The sequence below is a fragment of the Schistocerca piceifrons genome, chromosome 3, assembly GCF_021461385.2.
Source record: "Schistocerca piceifrons isolate TAMUIC-IGC-003096 chromosome 3, iqSchPice1.1, whole genome shotgun sequence".
Classification (NCBI taxonomy): domain Eukaryota; kingdom Metazoa; phylum Arthropoda; class Insecta; order Orthoptera; family Acrididae; genus Schistocerca; species Schistocerca piceifrons.
The window spans coordinates 864,598,030-864,615,425 of record NC_060140.1 but is presented as its reverse complement, the minus strand read 5'-3'; the positions used below and the strand labels follow the sequence as shown (position 1 = coordinate 864,615,425).

The 17,396-nt window shown below is 44.0% G+C and overlaps 1 protein-coding gene across 1 annotated transcript in view; it reads right to left on the bottom strand.

Moving 5' to 3' along the window:
- LOC124789407 (insulin-like growth factor-binding protein complex acid labile subunit) overlaps positions 1 to 17,396 on the bottom strand; it is a 138,375-nt gene that overhangs the window by 76,692 nt on the left and 44,287 nt on the right. Inside the window, exon 2 of the mRNA XM_047256750.1 lies at positions 13,401 to 13,850. Within this exon, the coding sequence (XP_047112706.1) occupies positions 13,401 to 13,845 (445 nt within the window). The 5' untranslated portion in view covers positions 13,846 to 13,850. The remainder of the gene's footprint in view (positions 1 to 13,400; positions 13,851 to 17,396) is intronic.

The following is a 17,396-nucleotide window of genomic DNA, read 5'->3' as shown; positions in this document are numbered from 1 at the left end:
CATCCGCCCCGAGCAGATGCAGCGAACAAAATCAGATTTAAAATGAAGATGGACAGAGCGTCTGCCATGTAAGAAGGAGATTCCGGGTTCGAGACCCGGTCGGGGCATACATTTTCAGCTGTCCCCATCGAAGCATATCAACAAAACCTGTCGGCAGCTGAGGGTTTCAATTAATCATGACTTTTTCTGAAATCGATTTGCCTGCCCAGAGTCACGACCTGAACACCATGAAACACCTTTGGAATGAGTCAGTACATCGACCTTACTGCAGACCCAAGGGTCCAACATCACTACCTTCTCTAGTTTCGCCTCGCGAAGAAGTATGGGCTACCATTCCTCCATAGACATTCAGAGGCTGAAAGTGTCCCCAGCAGAGTTCAAGCCAACAGAAATGTGAGGGGTGGACACACCCTACATTAATTTCCACTACTAGACGTCCAGTAGTGTTACTTAAACATCGATTAACTACCGATTAATCGATAGTACCTCCACTATCTTCACAATTGGTAGGCTGACTTAACTATCGATAGTCCTGTCGTTTTTAATGTAATTCTTTTTAAAATGGCACCTGAAAAATGGTCGCTTCCTATTACTTCTATGGCGTTTGGAGCGCAGAGGGAAAGTAAATTGTGTGGAGGTATTTAATCAACAACAAATATGGTGGCGCTTAAGCCAGTCTAATATGTTTACAAACTGTGTTGTTAATAGATTGGTCGCTGTGGGAGAGGGGTCATGAAAAAGAGAATTTTCTCGTTTGTCTTCCAGTGATGGCAACTCACGGTCGTGCGCATCTCCTACCGGATATGTGCTTATGGTAGAAACTACACACGTAAATAACATGGATCAGTGAATGCACTTTATACTGATTTTCACCTTCAAATGTTTGAGCTTGCTTGCTTGTAACAAAGAATGCAAATGTAAATAAGGTTGTTGTAGTACAACGCAGGTAGTAGAGAAAAAATGACATTTTAAAATGGTTCAGATGGCTCGAAGCACTATGGGACTTAACATCTGAGGTCATCAGTCCCCTAGACTTAGAACTAGTTAAACCTAATGAACCTAAGGACATCGCACACATCCATGGCCAAGGCAGGATTCGAACCTGCGACCGTAGGAGCAGCGCGGTTCCGGACTGAAGTGCCTAGAAACGCTCGGCCACAGCGGCCAGCGCATTTTAAAGATTTGTTTCTGATTTTACTGTATAATGCATTTTAAAATACATACAATTATTGTCGTTTTTAATTAAACACACCTGCAACTGTCCTCTTCTGTTTCTGAGTCCTCATTGTACTTACAAGTGTTTTCAGTTGTACATGTTAATATGTAAAGTGTTTCGAAAATACAAAATGCTGACGTAATCCTAATGCCCCTGCGTCACTTCTGCTTTTGCAGGATCACAAATACAGGGTGAAAAGTATTTAAACCGACGAACTCTGAGAGGTTGTAGGTAACATCAAAACAAATATTTTTCCCCATGTTATTTTTCCAATGAGGAGTATTTAAACCGGTAGAGGAAGATTTCTCTGGTGGCAAATTCATTAAACCAACAAAAACTTTTCCATTTTTTATGACCATGAGACAACACATTAACACAACCCAATTTCAAATACAGTAGATTTTCAAAAGTGCCTCCATTGACATGTAAAGAAAGGTTACACTGTTAGAGCATGTTCTGTCTGACACGGGCAAAAACCCCAGGAGTATCCTAAATTGTTCCTGCTGTTGCCCGTTAATGCTGATTCCACTTGTTTGAAACTTGTGCAACAGGTGAATAAGCATAACATTTATTTTATTTTATTTTTTTTCATTTTTTCGAGATTACATCATTCTGCAATTTTTCGAGTCTGCCTCAAAATCATCTAGCTCTACGGGATATCGTAGGAGGTGACTTCAGTGTGCCAACAATGACTTCTTCGTCACTCATTTCGTTATTTAAACGCCACACAACAACACGATTATTCTTCATCACGCAACTATAGTGCCACAACTGCCGAATCTCTCTGTCATTGGCAGCAGTGAGACAAAGAGCACAGCAGCGAAGAAGTGTTCCGAATGGAGACGACATGAAACGATCAGTGCTTTTCGCACGCCACCGGTAGTCTCTGTTGGCTGAGGAAATTCCGCGCTTCCAAGATTATCTTGCTTACGTAAGAGATGAGTAAATAGAGTTTTTTGTTATTATTATGAAAATGAACCGTAAAAATCAATCATCTGTGTGGAATTTTTAAGAAAGTGTGGAATGTAGGCGATAATAGTTTGTAAGCTGTACCATTGAATTAAAGACTATAAAAATGATCAGAGAATAGGACTAATGTAAGAGACCACTTCAAAGAAAGCATGGTGAAAAACTAGGAATTCATAGAACTGAAACGTGAGGGATCGACTTGTGAGCTAGACCAAGTGCAAGAGGTGTAACCAAAAGAATCGAGAAGCTCTATGAAAGATTATTTTAACAGAAGTCAGTTGTACGACGCCACTTCAAAAGTAAAAAAAGAACTTGATTCTCTTTATGCATAAATAATTGCTATCGGTATGCTGCCGTACAGATCTTCCGTCCATCAAGGTTTGAAAAAAATTGTTTATGCCTTACACAGCAGATATGAGTTGCCAGATAAAACCACACTTAAATGTTTACTGATCTCGAAACTGTAGCTCTCCATGCTACCCTATCCCGTGCAAGCTTCTTCATCTCCCAGTACTTACTGCAACCCACATCCTTCTGAATCTGTTTAGTGTATTCATCTCGTGGTCTCCCTCTACGATTTTTACCCTCCACGCTGCCCTCCAATGCTAAATTTGTGATCCCTTGATGCCTCAGAACATGTCCCTTCCTTTTGTCAAGTTGTGCCACATACTCCTCTTCTCCCCAATTCTATTCAATGCCTCCTCATTAGTTATGTGATCTACCCATCTAATCTTCAGCATTCTTCTGTAGCACCACATTTCGAAAGCTTCTATTCTCTTCTTGTCCAAACTATTTATCGTCCATGTTTGACTTCCATACATGGCTACACTCCATACAAATACTTTCAGAAACGACTTCCTGGCACTTAAATCTATACTCGATGTTAACAAATTTCTCTTCTTCAGAAACGCTTTCCTTGCCATTGCCAGTCTACATTTTATATCCTCTCTACTTCGACCATGATCAGTTATTTTGCTCCCCAAATAGCAAAACTCCTTTACTACTTTAAGTGTCTCATTTACTAATCTAATTCCCTCAGCATCACCCGACTTAATTCGACTACATTCCATTATCCTCGTTTTGCTTTTGTTGATGTTCATCTTATATCCTCCTTTCAAGACACTGTCCATTCCGTTCAACTGCTCTTCCAAGTCCTTTGCTGTCTCTGATAGAATTACAATGTCATCGGCGAACCTCAAAGTTTTTATTTCTTCTCCATGGATTTTAATTCCTACTCCGAAATTTTCTTTTGTTTCCTTCACTGCTTGCTCAATATACAGATTGAATAACATCGGGGATAGGCTACAACCCTGTCTCACTCCCTTCCCAACCACTGCTTCATGTCCCTCGACTCTTATAACTGCCAGCTGGTTTCTGTACAAATTGTAAATAGCCTTTCGCTCCCTATATTTTACCCCTGCCACCTTCAGAATTTGAAAGAGAGTATTCCAGTCAACATTGTCAAAAGCTTTCTCTAAGTCTACAAATGCTAGAAACGTAGGTTTGCCTTTCCTTGATCTTTCTCCTAAGATAAGTCGTAAGGTCAGTATTGCCTCACGTCTTCCAATATTTCTACGGAATCCAAACTGATCTTCTCCGAGGTCGGCTTCTACCAGTTTTTCCATTCTTCTGTAAAGAATTCGCGTTAGTATTTTGCAGCGGTGACTTATTAAACTGATAGTTCGCTAATTTTCACATCTGTCAACACCTGCTTTCTTCGGGTTCGGAATTATTATATTCTTCTTGAAGTCTGAGGGTATTTCGTATGTTTCATACATCTTGCTCACCAGATGGTAGAGTTTTGTCAGGACTGGCTCTCCCAAGGCCATCAGTAGTTCTAATGGAATGTTGTCTACTCCCGGGGCCTTGTTTCGACTCAGGTCTTTCAGTGCTTACAATATGTAAATTTTTTAGCGTTACAACGGACTTGTGGAGAATCAACGCGAATGAAGGCATACTGCCATTGACTTACCATTTTATTATAAACGAAAAATTAGTTTCGACCATATTAAAACTGACAAAAACTGCAACGCAGAATCTGTGCACATGTAACTAACATTTTTCTAAAATGTTTCTTTCTTTAACGCGTCAGTGTCGTACTGAGTTTCGTTTCATTCTTGTGATTGGTACATGTCGGTGTAAGTCACCCCGGCGTAACTTGTAAGGTATTTCTTGGCAGTTTGAGACCTCCCATCTTCGGCCGGCCCCACACTTACCCTCCCCCCCTGTTGTTGATAGAAACCTGAAACCATCGTGTCATTTATGTTCTGTTTACGGACACTGCCAACTGTAAGAAATCATTGAATAACCGCGCTGCTACAGGCTTAATATATTTTCCTATTCATTACTACATATAAGCAACACATTTGAACATAGATGACTCTATAATGCGCTTTCTCAAAACATCGTTACTTCCGCGCCCAAAGTTTTCTCTTGTGAGTTTGTGCGATAGCAGGCTAACAAGTGAGAAACGAACGCGAACCCAAACACCGCATTAACTAAAATTAATACAGCTTAGCAAAATCAGCTGGCAGTGGCGTTACAATTATTGTGATGCTGACTTCCGAGTATATAAACAACTCGCTCTTGTGGGGATTTATGCGGAAGTGCTTCCATTGTTATAGCGAATCGAAACAGAATTAAAACTTTCGGGGCTTATAAAACAGCGTCAATATTAATGCATATATTTACCAAAAAGAGCTAACCCTGGCAAGTTGTAAACGATGGTAATGGAAAACTCTAGCTGTTGTATAATGGAAGCTGCTGTATCGCCACTACAGTGAAGCCGACGAAAAGTTATCTGTCATGTTCTGTCACGTGCAAACTTTGAGCGGCGGGGGTTTATTATAGGAATACGTCGGTATGATGGGTGAAAGTGCCAGCACTGCTGTCTCTCGCCACACCTTTCCTTATGCTTCATTAATACCGTGTTGTGCTCTTTATACCATTCCGCGCTTGCCCTGAAAGAAGGTGAAACACCCAACAAAACTTCTACAAGCTACACACTTTATGTCGACTGCACGATCACACGTGCTGCCGACCTCAGCGATGCAGCAGCTGTAGCACTGCAGTAGAGTCATGGCCCTTTTGTTTTGTACTGAGTTAGACTGGGTTGTTTGGAGGAAGAGACCGAACATCGAGGTCATCGGTCTCATCGGATTAGGGAAGGACGTGGAAGGAAGTCGGCCGTGCCCTTTCAGAGGAACCATCCCGGCATTTGCCTGGAGCGATTTAGGGAAATCACGGAAAGCCTAAAACAGGATGACCGGACGCGGGATTGAACCGTCGTCCTCCCGAATGCGATTCCAGTGTGCTAACCACTATTCCACCTCGCTCGCTGCTTGTACTGAGTGTCAACTCAACTGAGAAAAAACATGAATGAAGAAGCCACCCTTGATCTCTTCAACGCAGTTTCAGTCTTATTATTCGCATGTGCAGTTTGTACTGTACCTGCTTCAGTTCATCAGCATGCATGTACACCTAAGGTAGCACCACTGCATGGCAGACCAATAAACACTTCCCCTCTCGCGCCCCTATTCCTTATTGTGACCTTCTTCTTATTCCTCTTCCTCTTCCTCCTTTCCCCGCGCTTCTAAGACGCTGAAGCTCAACGCAACACCGACAATAAATACATTCGCCCAATTTTTATGAGAATTATTTTTATATACAGGGTGGTCCTTTGATCGTGACCGGGTAAAATATCTCACGAAATAAGGGTCAAACGAAAAAACTACAAAGAACGAAACTTGTCTAGCTTGAAGGGGGAAACCAGATGGCCCTATAGTTGACCGGCTAGATGGCGCTGCCATAGGTCAAACGGATATCAATTGCCTTTTTTTAAAATAGGGACCCTCATTTTTTATTAAATATTCGTGTATACGAAAAGAAATATGAATGTTTTAGTTGGACCACTTTTCTCGCTTTGTGCTAGATGGCGCTGTAATAGTCACAAACATATGGCTCACAATATTAGACGAACAGTTGGTAACAGGTAGGTTTTTTAAAATAAAATACAGAACGTAGGTACGTTTGAACATTTTATTTCGGTTGTTCCAATGTGATACATGTACCTTTGTGAACTTATCATTTCTGAGAACGCATGCTGTTACCGCGTGATTACCTGTAAATATCGCATTAATGGCCGGCCGGAGTGGCCGTGCGGTTCTAGGCGCTAAAGTCTGGAGCCGAGCGACCGCTACGGTCGCAGGTTCGAATCCTGCCTCGGGCATGGATGTGTGTGATGTCCTTAGGTTAGTTAGGTTTAATTAGTTCTAAGTTCTAGGCGACTGATGACCTCAGAAGTTAAGTCGCATAGTGCTCAGAGCCATTTGAACCATTTGAACCACATTAATGCAATAAATGCTCAAAATGATGTCCGTCAACCTCAATGCATTTGGCAATAGGTGTAACGACATTCCTTTCAACAGCGAGTAGTTCGCCTTCCGTAATGTTCGCACATGCATTGACAATGCACTGACGCATATTGTCAGGCGTTGTCGTTAGATCACGATAGCAAATATCCTTCAACTTTCCCCACAGAAAGAAATCCGGAGATGTCAGATCCGGTGAAAGTGCGGGCAATGGTATGGTGCTTCGATGACCAATCCACCTTTCATGACATATGCTACTCAATACTGCTTGAACCGTACGCGAGCTAAGTGTCGGACATCCATCATGTTGGAAGTACATCGCCATTCTGTCATGCACTGAAACATCTTGTATTAACATCGGTAGAACGTTACGTAGGAAATCAGCATACATTGTACCATTTAGATTGCCATCAATGAAATGGGGGCCAATTATCCTTCCTCCCATAATGCCGCACCATACATTAACCCGCCAAGGTCTCTGATGTTCCACTTGCCGCAGCCAACGTGGTTTTTCCGTTGCCCAATAGTGCATATTATGCCGGTTTACGTTACCGCTGTTGGTGAATGACGCTTCGTCGCTAAATAGAACGCGTGCAAAAAATCTGTCTTCGTCCCGTAATTTCTCTTGTGCCCAGTGGCAGAACTGTACACGATGTTCAAAGTCGTCGCCATGCAATTCCTGTTTCCTTAATTAATGTAAGTATCCGGTGAACGGTCGGGCCACTTGGATGATGTCGTCCAGGATACCGAGCAGCATACATAGCACACTCCCGTTGGGCATTTTGATCACAATTGCCATACATCAACACAATATCGACCTTTTCCGCAATTGGTAAACGGTCCATTTTAGCATGGGTAATGTATCACGAAGCAAAAACCGTCCGCACTGGCGGAATGTTACGTGATACCACGTACTTACACGTTTGTGACAATTACAGCGCCATCTATCACAAAGCGAAAAGAATGGTCCAACTAAAACATTCATATTTCTTTACGTACTACACGAATAAGTAATAAAAATGGGGGTTCCTATTTAAAAAAACGCAGTTGATATCCGTTTGACCTATGGCAGCGTCATCTGGCGGGCCAACCACAGCGCCATCTGGTTTCCCCCTTCAAGCTAGACGAGTTTCGTTCTTTGTAGTTTTTTCGTTTGATGCCTAGTTCGTGAGATATTTGGCCCGGTCACTATTAATGGACCACCCTGTATACAAAAGCAATTTTTCAGATAACAAAACGTTGAAAAAAAGAAATTTTTTGACAATATTAGACAAAATTTCGGAGATACTGGCAGCAATCAAATCTTATTAGAATACAATATCCGTGATAAGACAATGGTAGTGGTTACAGACAACGCTGCAGTTACGAAAGAGCTGTCTAAATCTAAAGGATTCTAAACTCACCCTGTTTTGCCCACTGTATCAATTTAACAGTAAAAGATTGTTTCAAAGCAGAAATATTTTCCAAAATTTCTTTGAAAACAAAGTCCATTTGTGAGTTTCTTTCATAACTCTACACTAGCCAGTGACAAACTGTGCAATGTTCAAAAAAGAGCAAACAAAAAAGAACTGAGAGGGGGACAAGAGGTGCCGACTCGATGGAACATCTCAAAAGAATTTTGGAAGTACGAAGTGAGCTTGAGATTGCGATCAGTGAAAGTTCAAAAGCACTGCCTACCCTCAGAGCAGAAAATTACTTGGCTATACAGGAGAAAATAGATCTTCTTGAACCTTTTGAACAGGGAAATCATATATCACTGCTTCCAAAATTATACTTCTTATGCGAGGTATTGCTGCAAAGTTTTCAGACTAGTAAAGCACCTTAAAAACTAGTGAAGGACGAAGTGTTCTGGATTCCTTGATTAAATTAGTGAATGAAAGAAAGAAACCATTTAACGCATTGACTGCTAATATGCTTGTGACATTATTAGATCGTAGGTCTTAAAAATTTGTTTCAGGACATTCCGGAAGGCAGAAAACGCTGCACAAGTACTTCAGAAAGAATATGCTGCTATCATCACATAAGCTACAAGAATGATATCTGAGCCGGCCGGTGTGGCCGAGCGGTTCTAGGCGCTTCAGTCTGGAACCGCGCGACCGCTACGGTCTCAGGTTCGAATCCTGCCTCGGGCATGGATGTGTGTGATGTCCTTAGGTTAGTTAGGTTTAAGTAGTTCTAAGTCCTAGGGGACTGATGACCTCAGATGTTAAGTCCTACAGTGCTCAGAGCCATTTGAACCATTTTGATTGATATCTGAACAGGAAAATCCATGATCAGTGCTAATACGTCGATAGTCTAACAGTTTGAAATCCGATGATCTACTTTTTTTTGCCGAATTAGAAACAGCGTAACGTCGATGTCGTTTGAAACACCCGCGTTATGTCCTTTATTTGGTTTTGTGTGATTTTCCGAAGCCGCCAAACAGTTAATTATTATGATTATATGATCGTGTGCTTAATGGATGATAGGCCATCGATTTTTCTGCTGTGGTTTCGGGGGTATTTCAACCGAGTGTGGCTGTTCTGAGACGGAATAGTTGATGATTGAAAGTTTTTCTATTATTATAGGTCACAAAGGTTGCGATATACAAACTGATGTGAATTTTCTATTAACACACAAATTATGAGGCAATTGCTACCTTCGCCTTACACGTTTAATTACGATTATATCTTTTATTGGTTGCTGATTTTAAGTACTTCGTCACACGCAACTATGATTGTTAACGTGATTCTTGAGTTTCTCCCGGCGTATTTGATAACCAAAATATCCATGGGTGTACTGCCGGTCTACAGTGTCCAACGGGCACAATATTTCGGCGATCATACATGTCGCCACCATCAGGTGAACTGACGGACTGAGCTCCTGTGAACGTGCCGGCACGGAGATCCGTACGCTATGGCTGCTCAGCGGGAAATGGGTTCGGACGCGGTGGCGGCCGATTTAAATACCTTCCGCCCGCAGCGCGCTCCTTCCGCCGTCCGCGCCCCGCGCCACGGTCGCGCGGTGGAACAGATTGTGACGGCGTCTGAGATGACGTCGGTGTAATGGCTCTGTCCGCCGTGGTCGTCACAACTATACGTTTGCTCGATTTACTCTTGATTAACCCAATCGCTGGTTCCCAAGCCACAGTCACGGTTTATGAGGACGTCATTGGTGCGAATTTCGATGGCCTCTCTAACAACGCTGTCCCAGTATCTTGACGTCTGTACCAGAATCCTCGAGCGTTCATACTCTATAGCGTGATTTTCCGACAAACAATGTTCAGCAACTGCCGACTTGCTCGGATACATCAGTCGAGTGTGCCTCTGGTGTTCACGGCATCGATCCTCGACGGTACGCATCGTCTGACCAATATACGACTCGCCACATTGACACGGAATATGGTACACACCGGCCTTCCTCAAACCGAGGTCATCTTTGGCGCTCCCCACCAGTGCACGAGTTTTATTCGGAGGACAAAACACAGTTCCGACCCGGTGTTTCTTCAAAATGCGGGCGATTTTCCCCGAGAGTGCGCCTGTATATGGAATAAACGCAGTGCCTACCTCCTCCCTCGTGATTTCATCCATCTCCACAGGTTGTGCTGTAGTGGTTGGGCGGAGAGCACGTTGAATCTGCCACTCTGAGTACCCATTTTTTCGAAATACAGTTCTCAGATGTTCCAATTCCTGGGGTAGGCTCTCTGCGTCAGAGATAGTGCGCGCCCTATGTACTAGAGTTTTAAGTACCCCATTCCTCTGTGAAGGGTGGTGGCAGCTGTCTGCGTGCAAATACAGATCAGTGTGCGTTGTCTTCCGATACACCCCATGACCTAGGGTGCCGTCAGCCCTTCTCTTGACCAAGACGTCAAGGAAAGGTAATTTACCCTCCGTTTCAGTCTCCATAGTGAATTTGATGTTGGGGTGTATGGAGTTTAGATATGTAAGGAAGTCAAGGAGTTTATCCATACCATGTGGCCAGACAACGAACGTGTCGTCCACGTAACGGAAAAAGCAAGTAGGTTTCCATTCGGATGACGACAGGGCTACCTCCTCGAAGTTCTCCATGTACATCTAAACTCCATACACCCCAACATCAAATTCACTGTGACCCAAGGAGCCGTCTCCTTTTCTACGAACCAAAACATCCAGAAACGGGAGCTCACCGTCTTTTTCTGCCTCCATGGTAAAACAGATGCTTGGATGGAGGGAGTTCAGATGTTCCAGGAAAGAAGGAAGCGTTGCTGTCCCATGCGGCCATACCACAAACGTATCATCTACATATCTCCAAAAACATTTGGGATTCATAACCGCCGTCTGAAGTGCTTTGTCCTCGAAATCTTCCATAAAAAGATTTGCTACTATGGGAGACAGAGGGCTACCCATGACAACACCGTCAATCTGCTCAAAATACTGGTCGTTCAATAAAAAGTAAGTCGAGGTAAGCACGTGTTTGAAAAGGTGTAATACGTCCTCTTCCAGCTTATTACAACTTATAGGAGCTAAGCTTTTAAGATCGGCAGAATTTTCAAGAAATACCGGATTAAATGTGTTTTCCGACCTCCAGCAAAAGTGCAATCAATGCTGGGCTCTGTTAAAGACAACCTCGGCCTGAGGAGACCAGGAATATACAAAATCCCGTGCCAATGTGGGAAATCGTATATTGGCCAGACGTGTCGTACGGTCAAAGACAGATGCGACGAACATAAACGTCACACGAGGTTGGGTCAGCCAGAGAAATCTGCGGTTGCTGAACACTGCCTTGACACGGGACACGGCATGAATCCTCTCACATGCTTCCACATACTGGGACTCCATCATCAAAGAGGCGGTCGAAATACGTATAAACAGTGACCTAATAAACAGAGACACGGGGTTTCACCTGAGCAAAGCCTGGGAGCCAGCCTTGGCGACACTAAGGAATCGTCAGCTACAGATTAGCAACCGCACTGAGTCAACGCAGATGGGAAGTCTTAGGGCAGATGCTTAAATCGCGCGTCAACACCTCGCGCGCGCAAACGGGGTCCGTCGCTCCCGGCAGCATTTCCCGCGCCGCGGCGCTCTTCCGCAGACCGCGACCTGTTTCTCCAGCAGAGGGCTCTGGTATTCGACGCTGTCTACGATTGGTCTTTGATGACGTTATGCCCCGCTGGCGCCTGCGCTGATCTAGAAAGCCAGCATATCGAGCTTCTCAGCGACGCGACAGTAGCACCTGAAGATGGCGGGCAGTTGTCTCGCTGAAATATTGTGCGGTTTCTGCAATATTATCCGGCGTAATTCCCGTGAACCTATCAAGCAGATGCAGCGCCGGGAAAGCCTCAAACAGCACATGGCTTTATCTGTTCCGATGATCCTGGATGATTTGAGAGAGGCTATGGGCGTAGACATGTTGGCCACGATTTGTTTTTTACAAATATGTGGTCTCGTTGCGGAGTATGTTCGATGTCGTGAGTGCGGAGAATATATGCGCCTCACCAGTGTACATGCGCCATACTCAGGACTTACTCGTATGGCGCTGCATCAAAGATCGGTTGTGGCAATCCATTAGACGAAGGACGTGGTTCGAAAAATCTGAGCTCGCCTTGAGAGACATTATGAAAATCACGTGCTGTTGGTGGTTGAGATATCCTTATAGCTCAACTAAAGAATTGGATACTATTGTCACTGCTGTGATGGAAACTATAACTTTCAGTCGATACTACTAGCTTCGAAGGCGAAAAAAAAAATTGTGCCTCATAGTGAAGTTCCGGATACAAATTGTATATGTGTCGTCTTATTGCCTCTTCGCGTAGTTCAACTGAGGTACAGGTTGCAAATGTAATGTACGTCCATTTCCACGTTTTCGTTAACAGTGTACATATACAGAGGTCAACTGAAGTATGGGATACAAATATAATATACATAGCTCCTTCTGACACAGGTAGTGCTACTATCTACGTAAGAACAGATTATTAGTGGTAGCGGAAACGATAGAAACAACACATGTAAAATTTGTATCCCGTGCTTCATTTAACCTATATAGTTCAACTGAACAACGGGATATTAATACTAACGAAAACGAAGAAATCGACATACACTAAACTTGTATCCCGTACTCAGTTAACCAATACAGTTCGAATGAGGTTCGAGATACAACCCATATATATGTGACGTGAGGTATTCTATGCTACCAATATTTCCATCCATTTTTCACCTTAATTTTCCACAGAAATAATAAGATACAAACACGCGATATCCTTAACGTGAAAATACTACTTGCATTGATATATGTCAGCTATATATGTGTCTCGTATTCCTTTGTTTCTGAACAGTCTTGTCAGCTCTTTCGTCTGTGTAATAAATGCTCTCTGGCCAATTCTGACGTCATTGGTCAAAGCCGACGGGTTGATCCCCTCCTTCACTAGACCCGGAAAGAGTGTCACAGAAATGATACAGGATTTGGGCTGGAAATCATTAAAAGAAAAGCGTTTTTCGTTGGGACGGAATCTTCTCACGAAATTCACCAACTTTCTCCTCCGAATGCGAAAATATTTTGTTGACCCCGACCTACATAAGGAGGAACGATCACCACGATAAAATAAGGAAAATCAGAGCTCGTACGGAAAGATAGAGGTGTTCATTCTTCCCGCTCGCTATACGAGATTGGAATAATACAGAATTGTGAAGATGGTTCGATGAACCCTCTGCCAGGCACTTAAATGTGATTTGCAGAGTATCCATGTAGATGTAACGGCCAGATACTTTTGATCAGATAAAATATTATACGGGTTGTATAAACAGGCTGAATCCAAATGCCATAAAACAGTGATGTTTTCAATGTGTAACAAGATTTACCAAATCTGTAATCAAAGCAGAGATGTCGCTCACCATCCAGTGGGAGGTGCAGAGGGTTCCCACTGAGGATCAGCTTCCACAGCTTCGGTGCGCCCGAAAACGTGTAAGGATGCAGGCTGCGCAGGGCATTGTTCTCCAGGCTGAGCCACCACAGCTGCGAGAAACCCTGGAAGGCCCCCGACTCGACCTCGGCTATGACGTTCTCCAGCAGCACCAGCTTCTGGAGGCTGGAGGACACCCGACTGAGGGAGCCGTTGCGCAGCACCGCCAGCCGGTTGTAGGACAGGTCCAGGATGGTGGTGGCGGAGTCCAGGCCGGCCGGGGCGCTGCTCAGCGACGAGCTGGAGCAGTCGGCGGCGGTGCGCGTGCGAGACTGGCCGCAGCGGCAAGCCTCCGGGCACCTGATGGCGGCGCCCGCAGAGGACAGTGAAACCAGCACCAGCAGCTGGAGGCCCAGCGGAGGCCAGCGTGAGGGCATCCTCCCTGTACACGAGGAGGTTCGCGTATCTGGTTAGAAACTCACAGCGTACTTGACAATCACCAGTTTGGATGTTAGACCGTGTCAATATAAACACTAACACGACTAGGGATAGAAAAACAATTAAGAGGAAAGGCCGCTGGACCTGATGGGATACCAGTTCGATTCCACACAGAGTAAGCGAAAGAACTTGCCCCCCTTCTTGCAGCGGTGTACCGTAGGTCTCTAGAAGAGCGTAGTGTTCCAAAAGATTGGAAAAGAGCACAGGTCATCCCCGTTTTCAAGAAGGGACGTCGGACAGATGTGCAGAACTATAGACCTATATCTCTAACGTCGATCAGTTGTAGAATTTTGGAACACATATTATGTTCGACTATAATGACTTTTCTGGAGACTAGAAGTCTACTCTGTAGGAATCAGCATGGGTTTCGAAAAAGACGATCGTGTGAAGCACAGCTCGCGCTATTCGTCCACGAGACTCAGAGGGTCATAGACATGAGTTCCCAGGTAGATGCTGTGCTTCTTGACTTCCGCAAGGCGTTTGATACAGTTCCCCACAGTCGTTTAATGAACAAAGTACGAGCATATGAACTATCAGACCATTGTGTGATCGGACTGAAGAGTTCCTAGATAACAGAACGCAGCATGTCATTCTCAATGTGCAGCAGGGGAGTGTCATAGGACCGTTGCTATTCACAATATGCATAAATGACCTTGTGGATAACATCGGAAGTTCGCTGAGGCTTTTTGCGGATGATGCTGTAGTATATCGAGCGTTGTAACAATGGAAAATTGTACTAAAATACAGGAGGATCTGCAACGAATTGACACATGGTGCAGGGAATGGCAATTGAATCTTAATGTAGACAAGTGCAATGTGCTGCGAATACACAGAAAGAAAGACCCTTTATCATTTAGCTACAATATAGCAGGTCAGCAACTGGAAGCAGTTAATTCCATAAATTATCTGGGAGTAGGCATTAGGAGTGATTTAAAATGGAATGACCAAATAAAATTAATCGTCGGTAAAACAGATGCCAGACTGAGATTCATTGGAAGAATCCTAAGGAAATGCAGTCCGAAAACAAAGGAAGTAGGTTACAGTACACTTGTTCGCCAAATGCTTGAATACTGCTCACCGGTGTGTGATCTGTACCTGATAGGGTTGATAGAAGAGAGAGAGAAGATCCAACGGAGAGCAGCGCGCTTCGTTACAGGATCATTTCGCAATCGCGAAAGCACTACGGATATGATAGGTAAACTCCAGTGGAAGACTCTGCAGGAGAGACGCTCAGTAGCTCTGTACAGGCTTTTGTTGAAGTTTAGAGAACATACCTTCACCGAGGAGTCAAGCAGTATATTGCTCCCTCCTACGTATATCTCGCGAAGAGACCATGAGGATAAAATCAGAGACATTAGAGCCCACACAGAGGCATACCGACAATCTTTCTTTCCACGAACAATACGAGACTGGAATAGAAGGGAGAACCGATAGAGGTACTCAAGGTACCCTCCAAGACACACCGTCAGGTGGCTTGCGGAGTATGGATGTAGATGTAGATATATCACTGATTTCTGACCGTCCTCGTAGAGCTCATCATCAGAGCGACCAACTGCTAGATTCTGGAGATGGTCTTCCCAGTACACTCTCTAATGGCATCCCAGAATGTGACGTCGAAAGTCACCTGACAACTGACCATCCCCAGAACCTAGCAGTCGGTCACTCCGCAGATGACCACTGCGAAGACGGCCGATGCGTCGCTGGTATAGCTGTTTCAGTTTGAAATGATGCGTCCTTACACTCCACGGATGTATTCAAATTGAGACTGCCTAAAAACTCACAGCATACTGGTATGAATCTTAACCCCAAAGAAAAAATGTTGCCAGTAGTTGGAAGAATACTCAAGTCACACTTGTTTACATGAAGCTTAGTATAAGTGATCCACAAACTGCCGTCCAACGTCTGTGACATCCATTTGCTGTATAAACTTAGAATATATTCTGAGTTCAAACGTAATAAAGTTTCTTGAACAGAATGACGTCCTCCAATCCAAAGAATAGGTTCAAATGATTCAAATGGCTCTGAGCACTATGGGACTTAACAGCTGTGGTCATCAGTCCCCTAGGACTTAGAACTACTTAAACCTAACTAACCTAAGGATATCACACACATCCATGCCCGAGGCAGGATTCGAACCTGCGACCGTAGCAAAAAAATGGTTCAAATGGCTCTGAGCACTATGGGACTCAACTGCTGAGGTCATTAGTCCCCTAGAACTTAGAACTAGTTAAACCTAACTAACCTAAGGACATCACAAACATCCATGCCCGAGGCAGGATTCGAACCTGCGACCGTAGCGGTCCTGCGGTTCCAGACTGCAGCGCCTTTAACCGCACGGCCACTTCGGCCGGCCGCGACCGTAGCAGTCGCGCGGTTCCGGACTGCGCGCCTAGAACCGCGAGACCACCGCGGCCGGCCCAAAGAATAGGAATTCCAGAAACATCAGTCATGCAAAACCGAACTCGTGGTTTTCTCACGTGACACCCTGAATCCGTGGATCAAAGCAGTCAGATAGATGCAGTATTTATTAACTTCCGAAAAGCATTTGTCTCAGTATCACACCAACGCCAGTCAACACTGAATATTTGCAGAAATTTGGTGGGATACTGTAATATTTCTGGCTTTGCAGCCATGATATTCAGCTACAAGGAGTTCTTCTTAGAGCAGTTGAAAAGGTAGAAGTGGCAAGATGACGTAAAGTGGTGTGAGGTACCGATGACAGATGCTTTGCTTTGTTCAGTATGGGTATCGTGAGAAAGACCGCCTAAATCGTGGTCCATCTCGGCGATTGGCTGCTGCATTCGGAAGTTGGGCGGCCAAATGATAATTTTCCGTTATTAATATTAGACAAATTAAACAGCGTATTTACTTGAATTTCAAATTAAAGTATCTCTCAACAGGGTCCTATCATTCCATTATTTCACAAGTATTAATAATCAACAGAATAATAAACAACTACTAAACGAAAAGACAGACGAAGCACTTCGGATCGCGCTCAACTTGGATGGCGGGCGAAGTGGTTCGACTGTAAGATCAGAGCTGGTTGGAAAGCTACGGAGAGCAGACATGTTGTCTGCCGCGGTCAATGTTAGTTAAGACTTTATGAGCAATGTATGGTTAATTGAAACATATTGTGGAGGACAGTATGACGGTAATTACGGAAATACGCAGACCATTAATTTATTGAAGGAGAGAAATTATTCGTGACTCTAAAGCGGAATGTAACGTGCAATTTCTCGTGTTCTTCCAATAAAAAGCGAGTGGCATCCCATATAAACAAAAAATTGTTCAAATGGCTCTGGCCACTATGGGACTTAACATCTGTGGTCATCAGTCCCCTAGAACTTAGAACTACTTAAACCTAACTAACCTAAGGACATCACAGACATCCATGCCCGAGGCAGGATTCGAACCTGCGACCGTAGCGGTCACGCAGTTCCAGACTGTAAACAAACTGACTGGAAATTTATTTAGTTCTAAAATAACAGTT